The 17,170-nt window shown below is 40.4% G+C and overlaps 2 protein-coding genes and 1 long non-coding RNA gene across 3 annotated transcripts; 1 reads left to right on the forward strand and 2 right to left on the reverse strand.

The window, feature by feature from the left end:
- Positions 1-674: 674 nt before the first annotated feature.
- On the reverse strand, positions 675-4,495 carry LOC138480944 (uncharacterized). Its single transcript, XM_069612764.1, has 3 exons — positions 1,570-4,495; positions 1,366-1,476; positions 675-885 (listed from the first exon to the last, which is right to left on the reverse strand). The coding sequence occupies exon 1, from the start codon at positions 4,391-4,393 to the stop codon at positions 2,306-2,308; it is 2,088 nt and encodes a 695-aa protein (XP_069468865.1). The 5' UTR covers positions 4,394-4,495; the 3' UTR covers positions 675-885; positions 1,366-1,476; positions 1,570-2,305.
- Positions 4,496-5,737: 1,242 nt separating this feature from the next.
- Positions 5,738-9,558, reverse strand: LOC138480946 (uncharacterized). Its single transcript, XM_069612765.1, has 3 exons — positions 6,633-9,558; positions 6,429-6,539; positions 5,738-5,948 (listed from the first exon to the last, which is right to left on the reverse strand). Exon 1 carries the CDS (start codon positions 9,454-9,456, stop codon positions 7,369-7,371), a length of 2,088 nt encoding a protein of 695 aa, XP_069468866.1. The 5' UTR covers positions 9,457-9,558; the 3' UTR covers positions 5,738-5,948; positions 6,429-6,539; positions 6,633-7,368.
- Positions 9,559-10,735: 1,177 nt separating this feature from the next.
- On the forward strand, positions 10,736-13,182 carry LOC138480947 (uncharacterized). The gene is made up of 3 exons (XR_011274167.1): positions 10,736-12,287; positions 12,381-12,491; positions 12,972-13,182. It is a non-coding gene; the product is annotated as an uncharacterized lncRNA (long non-coding RNA).
- The last annotated feature ends 3,988 nt before the right edge of the window (positions 13,183-17,170 follow it).

Here is a 17,170-nt window from a genome sequence, read left to right on the forward strand (position 1 = left end):
ATTGGGAACATTTGCACAGCAAATTCAAGTGCCAGATCCTATGTGAAATGCCCAGAATGCACACAAAAAAGGGAAACGGCATGTATGTTAGGAAACCATGGCAAGTACATACATTGCACAATTGACGAAATGCACTATTGGGAGGAAAACAAATACATGCATGTGTATATTGGAAACAGTGCTTACAATCAACTCTCCATTCCACCGAACCAATCTGTCACGTCTACCAATGGGTCTGCACCTCAATGTGTAACGTACGAAAACAATCCTTCAAATGTTTGCGTCAGTTCCTTAATCATTATGTGAAAGCCAAAGACAAATTAAAAATGAAAATATTACAAACCATGGACTCCTGTCCAGTGTACAAATACACAGGACTACGAGGACATTCATTATCCTGCATTTCTGGGCCTGCTTGCAAAAGCAAAAATGCTGACAGTGGTGCACACCTGGTAACAATTGATATAGAAATTCAAATCATCATTATATGTACAGAAGAGCTGGTTTAAGAATTTAAAGGTGCGGGGGAGGAAAAAAGGCCTTGGCACAAAGCCTAAATCAGAAAAGAGAAAATAGAAGAGGACCCAAAAAGTGGGGCCCTCCCGTCCCCTGCACACTGTTTACTGATGCCACATAGGGCCTTCAAATATATGGATATAGATATATAACAGCAGTTTGTTAGTTGAGCATATAACAATTTATTTGGCAAAGAGGAAAACAAAATTTGCCAAAAGGCACATTCTGTTGTACAAAGTAATTCGTGACGTTTAACATATTAAAACAAATTGCGAAGAAGCAATAAATGATGGAGAGGTGATGCTGTCCAATTGTGGAGTGGCCGACGCGTTTCGAGGGTAACCTCTTCTTCATAAGGGCCCAATTGAACTGTTGACAACATTTCAAGGAGACAAAAAGTAAAATCTTTTATTTTATTTCCATAACAGTCAAGGACTGACTGACAAGCTGTACATAACTCGGGATGCTAGCGAGATGGTGAAGAGCAGAATACTGGAGATCTAGTATGGTGAAAAGAGTGAACTAACAGATCAAAGAGAAACACTCTATACTAATAGCTAAACACATAACAAAGGAGATGTATTGTGTGAGATCCACCTACATGGTGGGATCTAGAAAATGGCGTGATGAAGAGTCAGACAGATCGAGATAAGCCAAAAGCGGTAGTGGGTTCTAAATAGCAAGGACCACCCTTGAATAGTGAAAAAGCTGAGTCAATATGGGGAGCGTGTTTAAGAAAAAACCATACCCCTCCTGTGGACGGAGAAAGAATAACTCCAAAAGAGCGCTACTGAATAAAATAAATAATACTTAAAATAAACCGGAATTGGTTTTAAAGAATGCACTCACTCGAGTTGCGGGACGAGTAGCCAAGGCAACAGGGGCATCCGTGTGGTCAACAAGTATTCGAAACAATTATACGATGCAGGGCATCTGCAAAGAGACACGTACTGCTGGCACCTAAGTGGGGACATATACATTTCTGTTATACTGGAGAAAAATAAACCTGGGGTCTCCCAACCGGGCAAAGGGACCCAAGTAGCGGTAGCTTACCTGTACAGTGCGGGGAACACTGTTAGTGGAAACTGAAACCGGCAGGCAGTGGCTCCGCGCGGTCGTAACCTAGGGAACGAGCTGTGCTGGGGACACGCCGTCAGACGTAGAAAGGAAACTAAATAATAAACATAGAAAAGGGCATAGAAGCCGGTGAGTGAGGAATATGGAGGCCATCATGCAATGGCGCATAGTGCAAGCGTACTCATAGGGACTGACCAGAGATCAGGATAAATAAGAAAAGTAGAGTTAATATGTTCCATAATGAAACATAAGAATTCTGGTGTTCACCATCGCAACGCATTTTATAATTTTGGTTCTAATGGAACAGAAATTTGTGAATAGTACAATAATCGTTACAGTCATGATAGATAGCACAAATGGTACATGCAGTTTACTCTTAATAGTCCAAAACAAATCATGTAGAGTCATGAGGCTACTCATTATATAGTGAGACAAGTATAATTCAATGGCAAGGGGATAAAAGATTGCGATGTAGCCTATTACTCATACAAGGTTCGAACGAATGGAGAGATGGTTCAATTGGTCATTCGTGAACAGGTGCAAACATTTAAGTGAATATAGGCAAGTCAAACATAGGAAAATACAGTTCCCTTGAAGAAAACATCAAAGTCACAACACTTGTAATGACAAAGAAAAAAATTTTTTTTAAGGTCCGGGATACTGACACTTGTGTATAGTAGTTGGCGATGTAACATGTGAGTTTCACAATTCACTATAGAAAGCAACTCAAAGAGAATTCATCATTCAGACCCTTAGGTTGCAAAGTGTCAAGTGTGTGGATCCAGTACTTCTCTCGCTGTGACAACAGGGATTGGTAATTGCCACCTCTGTGTGGACGTTTGACAATTTCTATGACTTGAAATTTAATTTGTGCAATCGTATGTTGGAATTCGATGAAGTGCCTTGCCACTGGGGATCTGAGATTCTTACATCTGATGGTGGATTTGTGTTCTGACCATCTTTCTTTGACGGGTCTTGTGGTTTGTCCTATGTATAATTTACCACAGGGACATTTCAATGAGTAGATGACACCTGCGGAGAGGCAGGTGGAAAAGTCTCTGATTTTGAATTTCTTCCCAGTTTGTGGGTGAGATATCGTTTCACCTTTTATAACATTGTTACAGTTCGTACAGTTCAAGCAGGGAAAGGTACCCTTCTTTATGGTACTCAGTACAAGTTGTTTGTCTTTAGGAGGTCTTTCCGCTCTCACTAGTTTATCTTTGAGATTATGTCCACGTTTAAAGGCCATCATTGGTGCTTTGGGAAATAATTTCAGGAGAGAGGGATCATTGTGTAGTATGGTCCAATTTTTACGCAGAGTTTTGCTGATTTGGAAACTCTGTCGTGAGTACTTTGAAATGTAGAGTAGCGGTGTGGACTTATCCTTGACTTTAGGGATGCGTAGTTGTTCCTTCGTGAAGGTCTCTGATCTGTTGCGGGCTTCTCCTGTGATAGTATCTGGATACCCCCTAGATCCAAATCGTTCAACTAGAAATGAACATTCTGAGTCAAGGCCTGCTGGGTCTGAGATAATTCTCTTCAATCTTAACATTTGACTGAATGGTAGGCTTTTGAGCATGGGTTTAGGATGGAAACTGCTGAAATGTAAAAGATTATTCACGTCTGTTGGTTTATGGTACACCGTGGTGTCGATGTGACCCTCTTTGATCTGTAAGCTCACATCCAAAAAATGTAATGAAGGGTCCCCTACTTCCATTGTGAATTTGATTGTGTTGTTCACTGAATTCAGATGTTCCAAAAAAAGATCCAATTCATCTCGTGTACCACACCAGATACCGAAGATATCATCTATATAACGTTTCCAGGTCAAGATTTTAAATGACCAAAATGGGTGATCCAACACGTTTTCTTTTTCAAATTTATACATGTAGGTGTTAGCATAAACCGGAGCCATGGCCGACCCCATTGAAGTACCTGATGATTGTACATAGTATTGGCCCTGAAATCTAAAGTAACTGTTGTGAAGAATTATTTCCAGTAATTCCACAATAAATTCTTTGTTCCCTCTTATATGTTCATGATTCAACAGGAGCCAGAGTACAGCATCAACCCCTTCGATGTGGGGAATAGAGGTGTAAAGGCTGCATACATCCATACTAAAGAGAATGCAGCTAGTGTCCAGGGCTATGATTTCTTGTAGACAGTTGAGGAAGTCTGTAGTGTCCTTCAGGTAGGTTGGTATTTCCTGGATTAGAGGTTGAAGTAAACGATCCACATAGATGGCCAATGGGTCAAATATGCTATCAGTTCCCGCAACTATTGGTCTGAGTGGCGGATTAATGTTGTCTTTATGAACCTTTGGTAAGCCATAGAACACAGGCGTGATTGGATATTTGTTTATAAGGAACTGACTTGTTTTTGAATCAATCCAGTTGTTTTCCAAAGCATTGTCAATAGCTTTCTGGATGATGGCTTTGATTCTAAGTAGTGGATCATTATCAAGTTTTGTGTAAGTAACGGTGTCGTTAAGTAGTTCCAGACATCTCCGTGTGTAGTAGGATGAATCCATGATCACGATTGCCCCACCCTTATCCGCAGGTTTGATAGTTAAATCTTCATCTTTAGCCAGCTGTTCAACATGTTCAAGTTGGCTATTCTTAATATTAACTGGTTTAGTGCTATGGTAATTAATTCTTTTGAGGTCATTAATGACACTCTTCTCGAAGAGATCCAAGATCGAATTTTGAATCTGAGGGTCGAAAGTACTCTTGGGGCGCATCTGTAGGATGTCATCCTCTAGGGCCTGTGATTCTGTATCCAAATCGGATTCGAAAAACATCTTCAATCTTAATTTCCTCAACAATCTGTGAAGACAGATTTTTTCTTCAAATAGTGATGTGTTGCAAGTAGGAACAAAGGAAAGACCACGGTTTAAGATATCAAGTTGGACACTCGTCAGGTTTTTGCTTGATAGGTTGATGACTAGATTTTCACTTATTTGTATCTTCCTTTTTGTGTTTTTCTTGCCTCGTCGTGTTTTTCTTTTTCTTTTTGTCTGTCTCTCAGGCCTAAAAAAACACCTGTGGTACTAGCAACTGTCCCAGATTGAGATGGTGTAAGGTGGGGAATTGTGGTCCCAGGTGTTGGTACTTGCTGTGGAATTTGTTCTTGTGACTGGTCTTTCGGTATTGGTTCTCCCACACTGCTACTACTACTATCACTCCCTGAGTTGGAGTTGTTAAGATTATTAGCTCGACTTCTGCTGGCGTTTCTGTGATGGTAAAACTCCTGCCAGGTATACACGATATCGTTCAAATAATCGAACGTATCGCGTTTAAACTTACGAAGTTTCCTTTGTTCTATGTCTGCTTTGTAATTGCTCAATTTGGAATTGATATCTTCCAAAAGTTGTGTCAGATCCTCTTTTGACTTGAATTCTGAAAGCTGTATTGTCAGTGCTTCTATGTCTTTGTCGATGGATGTCAATGACTTGGAAAGTTCCTCAATCGTAAGTAAGATCAAGTCAAGTGAACACTTGTTCAGAATTTGATCCCATTTAGCAACAAATGCTTTGCTCTCGCTGCAGAGTGTAGGTCTCAAATATACCCTCAATCCTCTAGGGATTCTCTGTGATTTGTAATATTCCACTAGGGTACTGGCATGTAATTTCTGCGATATCTCGCGTCTAATGAGTTTTTCTAATTGAAAGATTATTTTGTCTGGGCTGACTTTACTCTGTAAAGATTGGTCTGTATCCTTGATTAGAGCTAATATGCGTTTAGCTTCTTCCGCATCAAATGCAAGTGTAGTTGCGTGTTTATCTGTGATCTCGTTGATGCGAGAAAATGACATATTTATAATGAACAAGGTTTATATCAGGGTGCTACCCACTTGGTACGTGCCACACTGGAAGACCAGTACATATGGAGAAAACAAAAATGCTGACAGTGGTGCACACCTGGTAACAATTGATATAGAAATTCAAATCATCATTATATGTACAGAAGAGCTGGTTTAAGAATTTAAAGGTGCGGGGGAGGAAAAAAGGCCTTGGCACAAAGCCTAAATCAGAAAAGAGAAAATAGAAGAGGACCCAAAAAGTGGGGCCCTCCCGTCCCCTGCACACTGTTTACTGATGCCACATAGGGCCTTCAAATATATGGATATAGATATATAACAGCAGTTTGTTAGTTGAGCATATAACAATTTATTTGGCAAAGAGGAAAACAAAATTTGCCAAAAGGCACATTCTGTTGTACAAAGTAATTCGTGACGTTTAACATATTAAAACAAATTGCGAAGAAGCAATAAATGATGGAGAGGTGATGCTGTCCAATTGTGGAGTGGCCGACGCGTTTCGAGGGTAACCTCTTCTTCATAAGGGCCCAATTGAACTGTTGACAACATTTCAAGGAGACAAAAAGTAAAATCTTTTATTTTATTTCCATAACAGTCAAGGACTGACTGACAAGCTGTACATAACTCGGGATGCTAGCGAGATGGTGAAGAGCAGAATACTGGAGATCTAGTATGGTGAAAAGAGTGAACTAACAGATCAAAGAGAAACACTCTATACTAATAGCTAAACACATAACAAAGGAGATGTATTGTGTGAGATCCACCTACATGGTGGGATCTAGAAAATGGCGTGATGAAGAGTCAGACAGATCGAGATAAGCCAAAAGCGGTAGTGGGTTCTAAATAGCAAGGACCACCCTTGAATAGTGAAAAAGCTGAGTCAATATGGGGAGCGTGTTTAAGAAAAAACCATACCCCTCCTGTGGACGGAGAAAGAATAACTCCAAAAGAGCGCTACTGAATAAAATAAATAATACTTAAAATAAACCGGAATTGGTTTTAAAGAATGCACTCACTCGAGTTGCGGGACGAGTAGCCAAGGCAACAGGGGCATCCGTGTGGTCAACAAGTATTCGAAACAATTATACGATGCAGGGCATCTGCAAAGAGACACGTACTGCTGGCACCTAAGTGGGGACATATACATTTCTGTTATACTGGAGAAAAATAAACCTGGGGTCTCCCAACCGGGCAAAGGGACCCAAGTAGCGGTAGCTTACCTGTACAGTGCGGGGAACACTGTTAGTGGAAACTGAAACCGGCAGGCAGTGGCTCCGCGCGGTCGTAACCTAGGGAACGAGCTGTGCTGGGGACACGCCGTCAGACGTAGAAAGGAAACTAAATAATAAACATAGAAAAGGGCATAGAAGCCGGTGAGTGAGGAATATGGAGGCCATCATGCAATGGCGCATAGTGCAAGCGTACTCATAGGGACTGACCAGAGATCAGGATAAATAAGAAAAGTAGAGTTAATATGTTCCATAATGAAACATAAGAATTCTGGTGTTCACCATCGCAACGCATTTTATAATTTTGGTTCTAATGGAACAGAAATTTGTGAATAGTACAATAATCGTTACAGTCATGATAGATAGCACAAATGGTACATGCAGTTTACTCTTAATAGTCCAAAACAAATCATGTAGAGTCATGAGGCTACTCATTATATAGTGAGACAAGTATAATTCAATGGCAAGGGGATAAAAGATTGCGATGTAGCCTATTACTCATACAAGGTTCGAACGAATGGAGAGATGGTTCAATTGGTCATTCGTGAACAGGTGCAAACATTTAAGTGAATATAGGCAAGTCAAACATAGGAAAATACAGTTCCCTTGAAGAAAACATCAAAGTCACAACACTTGTAATGACAAAGAAAAAAATTTTTTTTAAGGTCCGGGATACTGACACTTGTGTATAGTAGTTGGCGATGTAACATGTGAGTTTCACAATTCACTATAGAAAGCAACTCAAAGAGAATTCATCATTCAGACCCTTAGGTTGCAAAGTGTCAAGTGTGTGGATCCAGTACTTCTCTCGCTGTGACAACAGGGATTGGTAATTGCCACCTCTGTGTGGACGTTTGACAATTTCTATGACTTGAAATTTAATTTGTGCAATCGTATGTTGGAATTCGATGAAGTGCCTTGCCACTGGGGATCTGAGATTCTTACATCTGATGGTGGATTTGTGTTCTGACCATCTTTCTTTGACGGGTCTTGTGGTTTGTCCTATGTATAATTTACCACAGGGACATTTCAATGAGTAGATGACACCTGCGGAGAGGCAGGTGGAAAAGTCTCTGATTTTGAATTTCTTCCCAGTTTGTGGGTGAGATATCGTTTCACCTTTTATAACATTGTTACAGTTCGTACAGTTCAAGCAGGGAAAGGTACCCTTCTTTATGGTACTCAGTACAAGTTGTTTGTCTTTAGGAGGTCTTTCCGCTCTCACTAGTTTATCTTTGAGATTATGTCCACGTTTAAAGGCCATCATTGGTGCTTTGGGAAATAATTTCAGGAGAGAGGGATCATTGTGTAGTATGGTCCAATTTTTACGCAGAGTTTTGCTGATTTGGAAACTCTGTCGTGAGTACTTTGAAATGTAGAGTAGCGGTGTGGACTTATCCTTGACTTTAGGGATGCGTAGTTGTTCCTTCGTGAAGGTCTCTGATCTGTTGCGGGCTTCTCCTGTGATAGTATCTGGATACCCCCTAGATCCAAATCGTTCAACTAGAAATGAACATTCTGAGTCAAGGCCTGCTGGGTCTGAGATAATTCTCTTCAATCTTAACATTTGACTGAATGGTAGGCTTTTGAGCATGGGTTTAGGATGGAAACTGCTGAAATGTAAAAGATTATTCACGTCTGTTGGTTTATGGTACACCGTGGTGTCGATGTGACCCTCTTTGATCTGTAAGCTCACATCCAAAAAATGTAATGAAGGGTCCCCTACTTCCATTGTGAATTTGATTGTGTTGTTCACTGAATTCAGATGTTCCAAAAAAAGATCCAATTCATCTCGTGTACCACACCAGATACCGAAGATATCATCTATATAACGTTTCCAGGTCAAGATTTTAAATGACCAAAATGGGTGATCCAACACGTTTTCTTTTTCAAATTTATACATGTAGGTGTTAGCATAAACCGGAGCCATGGCCGACCCCATTGAAGTACCTGATGATTGTACATAGTATTGGCCCTGAAATCTAAAGTAACTGTTGTGAAGAATTATTTCCAGTAATTCCACAATAAATTCTTTGTTCCCTCTTATATGTTCATGATTCAACAGGAGCCAGAGTACAGCATCAACCCCTTCGATGTGGGGAATAGAGGTGTAAAGGCTGCATACATCCATACTAAAGAGAATGCAGCTAGTGTCCAGGGCTATGATTTCTTGTAGACAGTTGAGGAAGTCTGTAGTGTCCTTCAGGTAGGTTGGTATTTCCTGGATTAGAGGTTGAAGTAAACGATCCACATAGATGGCCAATGGGTCAAATATGCTATCAGTTCCCGCAACTATTGGTCTGAGTGGCGGATTAATGTTGTCTTTATGAACCTTTGGTAAGCCATAGAACACAGGCGTGATTGGATATTTGTTTATAAGGAACTGACTTGTTTTTGAATCAATCCAGTTGTTTTCCAAAGCATTGTCAATAGCTTTCTGGATGATGGCTTTGATTCTAAGTAGTGGATCATTATCAAGTTTTGTGTAAGTAACGGTGTCGTTAAGTAGTTCCAGACATCTCCGTGTGTAGTAGGATGAATCCATGATCACGATTGCCCCACCCTTATCCGCAGGTTTGATAGTTAAATCTTCATCTTTAGCCAGCTGTTCAACATGTTCAAGTTGGCTATTCTTAATATTAACTGGTTTAGTGCTATGGTAATTAATTCTTTTGAGGTCATTAATGACACTCTTCTCGAAGAGATCCAAGATCGAATTTTGAATCTGAGGGTCGAAAGTACTCTTGGGGCGCATCTGTAGGATGTCATCCTCTAGGGCCTGTGATTCTGTATCCAAATCGGATTCGAAAAACATCTTCAATCTTAATTTCCTCAACAATCTGTGAAGACAGATTTTTTCTTCAAATAGTGATGTGTTGCAAGTAGGAACAAAGGAAAGACCACGGTTTAAGATATCAAGTTGGACACTCGTCAGGTTTTTGCTTGATAGGTTGATGACTAGATTTTCACTTATTTGTATCTTCCTTTTTGTGTTTTTCTTGCCTCGTCGTGTTTTTCTTTTTCTTTTTGTCTGTCTCTCAGGCCTAAAAAAACACCTGTGGTACTAGCAACTGTCCCAGATTGAGATGGTGTAAGGTGGGGAATTGTGGTCCCAGGTGTTGGTACTTGCTGTGGAATTTGTTCTTGTGACTGGTCTTTCGGTATTGGTTCTCCCACACTGCTACTACTACTATCACTCCCTGAGTTGGAGTTGTTAAGATTATTAGCTCGACTTCTGCTGGCGTTTCTGTGATGGTAAAACTCCTGCCAGGTATACACGATATCGTTCAAATAATCGAACGTATCGCGTTTAAACTTACGAAGTTTCCTTTGTTCTATGTCTGCTTTGTAATTGCTCAATTTGGAATTGATATCTTCCAAAAGTTGTGTCAGATCCTCTTTTGACTTGAATTCTGAAAGCTGTATTGTCAGTGCTTCTATGTCTTTGTCGATGGATGTCAATGACTTGGAAAGTTCCTCAATCGTAAGTAAGATCAAGTCAAGTGAACACTTGTTCAGAATTTGATCCCATTTAGCAACAAATGCTTTGCTCTCGCTGCAGAGTGTAGGTCTCAAATATACCCTCAATCCTCTAGGGATTCTCTGTGATTTGTAATATTCCACTAGGGTACTGGCATGTAATTTCTGCGATATCTCGCGTCTAATGAGTTTTTCTAATTGAAAGATTATTTTGTCTGGGCTGACTTTACTCTGTAAAGATTGGTCTGTATCCTTGATTAGAGCTAATATGCGTTTAGCTTCTTCCGCATCAAATGCAAGTGTAGTTGCGTGTTTATCTGTGATCTCGTTGATGCGAGAAAATGACATATTTATAATGAACAAGGTTTATATCAGGGTGCTACCCACTTGGTACGTGCCACACTGGAAGACCAGTACATATGGAGAAAACAAAAATGCTGACAGTGGTGCACACCTGGTAACAATTGATATAGAAATTCAAATCATCATTATATGTACAGAAGAGCTGGTTTAAGAATTTAAAGGTGCGGGGGAGGAAAAAAGGCCTTGGCACAAAGCCTAAATCAGAAAAGAGAAAATAGAAGAGGACCCAAAAAGAGATGAAGAGAATTATCTCAGACCCAGCAGGCCTTGACTCAGAATGTTCATTTCTAGTTGAACGATTTGGATCTAGGGGGTATCCAGATACTATCACAGGAGAAGCCCGCAACAGATCAGAGACCTTCACGAAGGAACAACTACGCATCCCTAAAGTCAAGGATAAGTCCACACCGCTACTCTACATTTCAAAGTACTCACGACAGAGTTTCCAAATCAGCAAAACTCTGCGTAAAAATTGGACCATACTACACAATGATCCCTCTCTCCTGAAATTATTTCCCAAAGCACCAATGATGGCCTTTAAACGTGGACATAATCTCAAAGATAAACTAGTGAGAGCGGAAAGACCTCCTAAAGACAAACAACTTGTACTGAGTACCATAAAGAAGGGTACCTTTCCCTGCTTGAACTGTACGAACTGTAACAATGTTATAAAAGGTGAAACGATATCTCACCCACAAACTGGGAAGAAATTCAAAATCAGAGACTTTTCCACCTGCCTCTCCGCAGGTGTCATCTACTCATTGAAATGTCCCTGTGGTAAATTATACATAGGACAAACCACAAGACCCGTCAAAGAAAGATGGTCAGAACACAAATCCACCATCAGATGTAAGAATCTCAGATCCCCAGTGGCAAGGCACTTCATCGAATTCCAACATACGATTGCACAAATTAAATTTCAAGTCATAGAAATTGTCAAACGTCCACACAGAGGTGGCAATTACCAATCCCTGTTGTCACAGCGAGAGAAGTACTGGATCCACACACTTGACACTTTGCAACCTAAGGGTCTGAATGATGAATTCTCTTTGAGTTGCTTTCTATAGTGAATTGTGAAACTCACATGTTACATCGCCAACTACTATACACAAGTGTCAGTATCCCGGACCTTAAAAAAAATTTTTTTCTTTGTCATTACAAGTGTTGTGACTTTGATGTTTTCTTCAAGGGAACTGTATTTTCCTATGTTTGACTTGCCTATATTCACTTAAATGTTTGCACCTGTTCACGAATGACCAATTGAACCATCTCTCCATTCGTTCGAACCTTGTATGAGTAATAGGCTACATCGCAATCTTTTATCCCCTTGCCATTGAATTATACTTGTCTCACTATATAATGAGTAGCCTCATGACTCTACATGATTTGTTTTGGACTATTAAGAGTAAACTGCATGTACCATTTGTGCTATCTATCATGACTGTAACGATTATTGTACTATTCACAAATTTCTGTTCCATTAGAACCAAAATTATAAAATGCGTTGCGATGGTGAACACCAGAATTCTTATGTTTCATTATGGAACATATTAACTCTACTTTTCTTATTTATCCTGATCTCTGGTCAGTCCCTATGAGTACGCTTGCACTATGCGCCATTGCATGATGGCCTCCATATTCCTCACTCACCGGCTTCTATGCCCTTTTCTATGTTTATTATTTAGTTTCCTTTCTACGTCTGACGGCGTGTCCCCAGCACAGCTCGTTCCCTAGGTTACGACCGCGCGGAGCCACTGCCTGCCGGTTTCAGTTTCCACTAACAGTGTTCCCCGCACTGTACAGGTAAGCTACCGCTACTTGGGTCCCTTTGCCCGGTTGGGAGACCCCAGGTTTATTTTTCTCCAGTATAACAGAAATGTATATGTCCCCACTTAGGTGCCAGCAGTACGTGTCTCTTTGCAGATGCCCTGCATCGTATAATTGTTTCGAATACTTGTTGACCACACGGATGCCCCTGTTGCCTTGGCTACTCGTCCCGCAACTCGAGTGAGTGCATTCTTTAAAACCAATTCCGGTTTATTTTAAGTATTATTTATTTTATTCAGTAGCGCTCTTTTGGAGTTATTCTTTCTCCGTCCACAGGAGGGGTATGGTTTTTTCTTAAACACGCTCCCCATATTGACTCAGCTTTTTCACTATTCAAGGGTGGTCCTTGCTATTTAGAACCCACTACCGCTTTTGGCTTATCTCGATCTGTCTGACTCTTCATCACGCCATTTTCTAGATCCCACCATGTAGGTGGATCTCACACAATACATCTCCTTTGTTATGTGTTTAGCTATTAGTATAGAGTGTTTCTCTTTGATCTGTTAGTTCACTCTTTTCACCATACTAGATCTCCAGTATTCTGCTCTTCACCATCTCGCTAGCATCCCGAGTTATGTACAGCTTGTCAGTCAGTCCTTGACTGTTATGGAAATAAAATAAAAGATTTTACTTTTTGTCTCCTTGAAATGTTGTCAACAGTTCAATTGGGCCCTTATGAAGAAGAGGTTACCCTCGAAACGCGTCGGCCACTCCACAATTGGACAGCATCACCTCTCCATCATTTATTGCTTCTTCGCAATTTGTTTTAATATGTTAAACGTCACGAATTACTTTGTACAACAGAATGTGCCTTTTGGCAAATTTTGTTTTCCTCTTTGCCAAATAAATTGTTATATGCTCAACTAACAAACTGCTGTTATATATCTATATCCATATATTTGAAGGCCCTATGTGGCATCAGTAAACAGTGTGCAGGGGACGGGAGGGCCCCACTTTTTGGGTCCTCTTCTATTTTCTCTTTCCTGCTTGCAAAAGCACCTTCCACCACATCAAAATGTTAGCAACACACCATTCTACTATAGGAAATCTCATTGAGAGACTGTACTATGCAAACAGTCCTGCTTTAGCACTGGAGCATTTAAATCTCCTTCTCATACATGGCATTTAGCACTGGAGCATTTAAATCTTATTCTCCTACATGGCACAGCCAAATAACTCCTGGAAGAAATAGACCACATCCAAAGCAAATATTTTGTAAGTGAAGAGCACTTAAAAAATCCAGTAACTTTAGAAGAGAGTAGCAACAACCTTGCAGATACCAAACTTATATTAGACACATACAAAAAAGAAATAGCAAAGTTTAAAAGAACATCTGCTGAAGTACCAAACCAAGTATGTGTGTGTTGTTGCAGAACTTTTTAAACAAAGAGCACCACAACTGTAGATATAACGCTCAGAATAGAAGACAATGAGGAATCCCAATGGTTACAATTAGCTCTCTATTTCATAGCAGAAAACAAATACGAAATTACTAACCCCTCAATACTTTGCACATACTGCACTGGAAAACTTAATAATAACCAATGCCTTCACAGGCTATCACTAATAACTTGGAAATATTCCCACTTCAAAAACCACTCCAACAGCTTAATTTGTATGAGAGTTGCCTCCTTCTGAATTACTGAAAGGCGTTTGTGGCAAAGTAGTGTATTTGTCATTAGATCTTAAAGAAAATGTAGACACTTTGGAAGTGCAATGGCCAATAGATCAATCTTTTTTTCCACTTTGTTTTGGATTGTGCATTTATTTATGGAACATAACAGTGTCAACCTTTTCCCCAACCATTTAGTCCCCCCCCCCTTCCCTACCCTTACCCTGTACTATGGATATCAGGCTAAAACATTTGGATAAGACCTGGGACCATAGGATAAACGCATAACTGGCACCATGTGTTCTGCATAGGTGGATCATATCTAGTTCCATGCATCCGATCACTTCAAGAGACATGGGTCGGTGGCAAGACATATATTTGGCGAGATTTGCTAATCACAGTTTCAAGGCTTCACACCCTTCTTTCAACAGGACAATGTTCCAGTCCAATAGAAAGGAGTCCATCTTGTCATTTACCATTGTTGTAAGTTTCTCGTAAACAAAGATAGCCCATAACTTAGATAGCCACTCCTTTCTCATCAGGGTTTGCGTTTGCTTCCATTTCTGTGCTACTGCAATCCTACCCGCTCTAAACATGGCTTCTACCGATCTGGAGATGCCAGCTAAATCGGAGTCAGGGGAGGGGGCACCTATCAAGATTTCGGCGGGATGATGTTCTAGAGAAAATCCTACCATGTCCTTATTCCAGCTCAGGAGCTTGGCGCAGTATATTTGGATAGACGGGCACTCCCACCACATATGAAACCATGTACCCGCTTTAATGCCATGAAGCAATTCATATGTAATAAAACCATTCCTCCCCTTGGAGAAGTGTAACACTTCTTTTGGAGAAAATAATATCAATCCAGAGGAGAACCACACATCCACATGCTTTTGTGGATTAAAGATGCACCTAACTTTGGTCAAGACAGTGATGCAACTGTTTTGCAGTACATTCACAAATATGTCGCTTGCGAAATCCCTTCAGAAAGTGCACTTAGTGACCTAAGTACACACATTTTGTGGCTTCAAAGATATAAATGTGGCAAGTATTGTCTGTGAAATATAAAAACAAAGACAAATACTACACCAGATTCTGCTTTGGTTTCCCTAGATCAGTTTCAGCAAAAGGAAAAGTAAACAACTATATGTCTTCTGTTAGACACAGGGTGAAAGGCAAATTGTCTAAGAACACCTACTACATTAAATGAAGTGAAGTATTAAAGTACATCAATGATTACAATGCAACCATTCTCCTCCTGTGGAATGCAAACATAGATGTGCAGTACATTGAAGACAATTCCACTGCAGTTGCACGATATGTCACACCCAACTTAACCAACGCTGAGAAAACAGAGCTGCAAGACCTCTGGGATGACATATCTGACAAAACACTGTCACAAATATCATACAGCTGTGGCATAAAAATGCTCTCCCATAGAGAATGCGGTTTCTAAGAAGCGGCAGACCTTTTAACTGGCACAGCCTTGTATGGGAAATCTGAAAACATAGTCTGTCTAAGCACCAATAGCCAAAAACGATCCCAACAGCCAGGATATTTTGAACAACAATTTATTGGACACATACTACCCAAACAGGAGTACTCCTTTGGAAACCATGCGTTTATATCACATATCCCAAAACTTCTCATACAAAAATAATATTAAACCAGATGAGAAAAAAGGTAAATACATAGGGGGTCATTACGAGGTTGGAGGTAAGGGTTTAATGGTTCCAGTAAAGGAGCCGGTGCTATTAACCCCTTACTGCCGCATTACGAGGTCCTTTAGCGGTCCCACTAAGGGCGGCTGGTTTTACCAGGCGCCCTTAGTGGGAGCCTCTAAAGGACAAGCATGCTATTCCCATTGAGCCCTATGGGGGCTCGAATGGGAATGGGGATGGGTTCCCTGAGTGGGGAAATACTGGGTCCTCCAAGGTTGGAATGGCCCGGTAATTCCCCATTCAGAGAACCCGGACCTGGTATGCGGAAAGGGGGTAGGCATGGTGCTAATAGCGCCATGGCTACCTCCAACCTCATAATGACCCCCAGAGTCAAACATGGTGAGGGCAGCGTGGTTCAACTAACCAAACACAGCCTAAATAATCATATGAAGCTATCATTAAAAACTCCACAACATGTCCCTACTGCAACTTTTTGAAGCATGGAGAAAAGAAGAAGATGTATTCTACACCCATGCTTCCTATGAAAATGCTTTCAATGTGAGTGAAAGCACTATAACAGACATACACTTCAAACAATACAATAAAATGTTGGACTATGAACACCAACAAGAGGAAGAACTTCAAGCACAACTAAATGTAGACACTCCTGAGAGCAGTCAATCTTCTCTTACAGGAAGCCAGGAACCACTTGGAGAGCCACTCATAGTAAATGAGGCACAATTAGCCATGACTGAAGTAGAAAACATCATATGTCAGTATGAAGAGTCTGAAGAAAACTTTGCTCTACTGAAATCACAACTGAATGATGAACAGCGTAGCATTGTCCTAGAAGTAACTAAAGACATTGAACATGGTGTGCAGCATGAAACTAAAACTTCTACCTGTCAAAACTATAAACCTGTACTCCTATATGTAAGTGGTGAAGCTGGTTCAGGCAAAACATTCTTAATAGAAATCATCAGCAAGTTCCTCTAACAATTGACAAACCACAAGCTTTCAGCTGTTGTAACTTCCCCCACAGGTTTAGCTGCATACAACATAGGTTGTGTAACTGCACACCAATTGCTACTCCTTCCAGTAGAACACCAAAACAAATTAGACTACTACAAACCTTCAGCAGAAGCTGCTATGGAGCTATGAAGAGTTTTGAAACAAACGAAAATACTCCTAATAGATGAGGTGAGCATTGTCTCCAACATAATGTTGTCTTTGATTCATCTCTATTGCAAGAGGTCCTTAAAACGGGATATGAAGAACTCTTTGGAGGAAAACATGTTATTGTTTTTTGAGATCTTCTTCAATTAACACCACTGAAAGGAGAACTTATTTTTAAAACCGTAGGACACAAACTGCGTCATAACAAAATTGGCAGCATAGGAAATATAAATCTCTGGCAACATTTCCAATACAGAGAACTAACTGAAAACATGTGTCAGTCTGCAGGCCTCACATATGCCAACATTTTGAAAAGCATTCCGATTGGTTTGCTTTCTAAGGAAGCACAGTCTATCTTAAATAGCAGAGGCATCCATGAGCTATACGGACATAAGATATCTGCTACTGAT

Source organism: Ambystoma mexicanum, chromosome 5p (genome assembly GCF_040938575.1).
Source record: "Ambystoma mexicanum isolate Mex_15411 chromosome 5p, UKY_AmexF1_1, whole genome shotgun sequence".
Taxonomy (NCBI): Eukaryota; Metazoa; Chordata; class Amphibia; order Caudata; family Ambystomatidae; genus Ambystoma; species Ambystoma mexicanum.

Coding starts and splice junctions, on each gene's coding strand:
- LOC138480946 (XM_069612765.1), bottom strand. CDS start 9,456: ATGTTTTTCGAATCCGATTTGGATACAGAATCACAGGCCCTAGAGGAT.
- LOC138480944 (XM_069612764.1), bottom strand. CDS start 4,393: ATGTTTTTCGAATCCGATTTGGATACAGAATCACAGGCCCTAGAGGAT.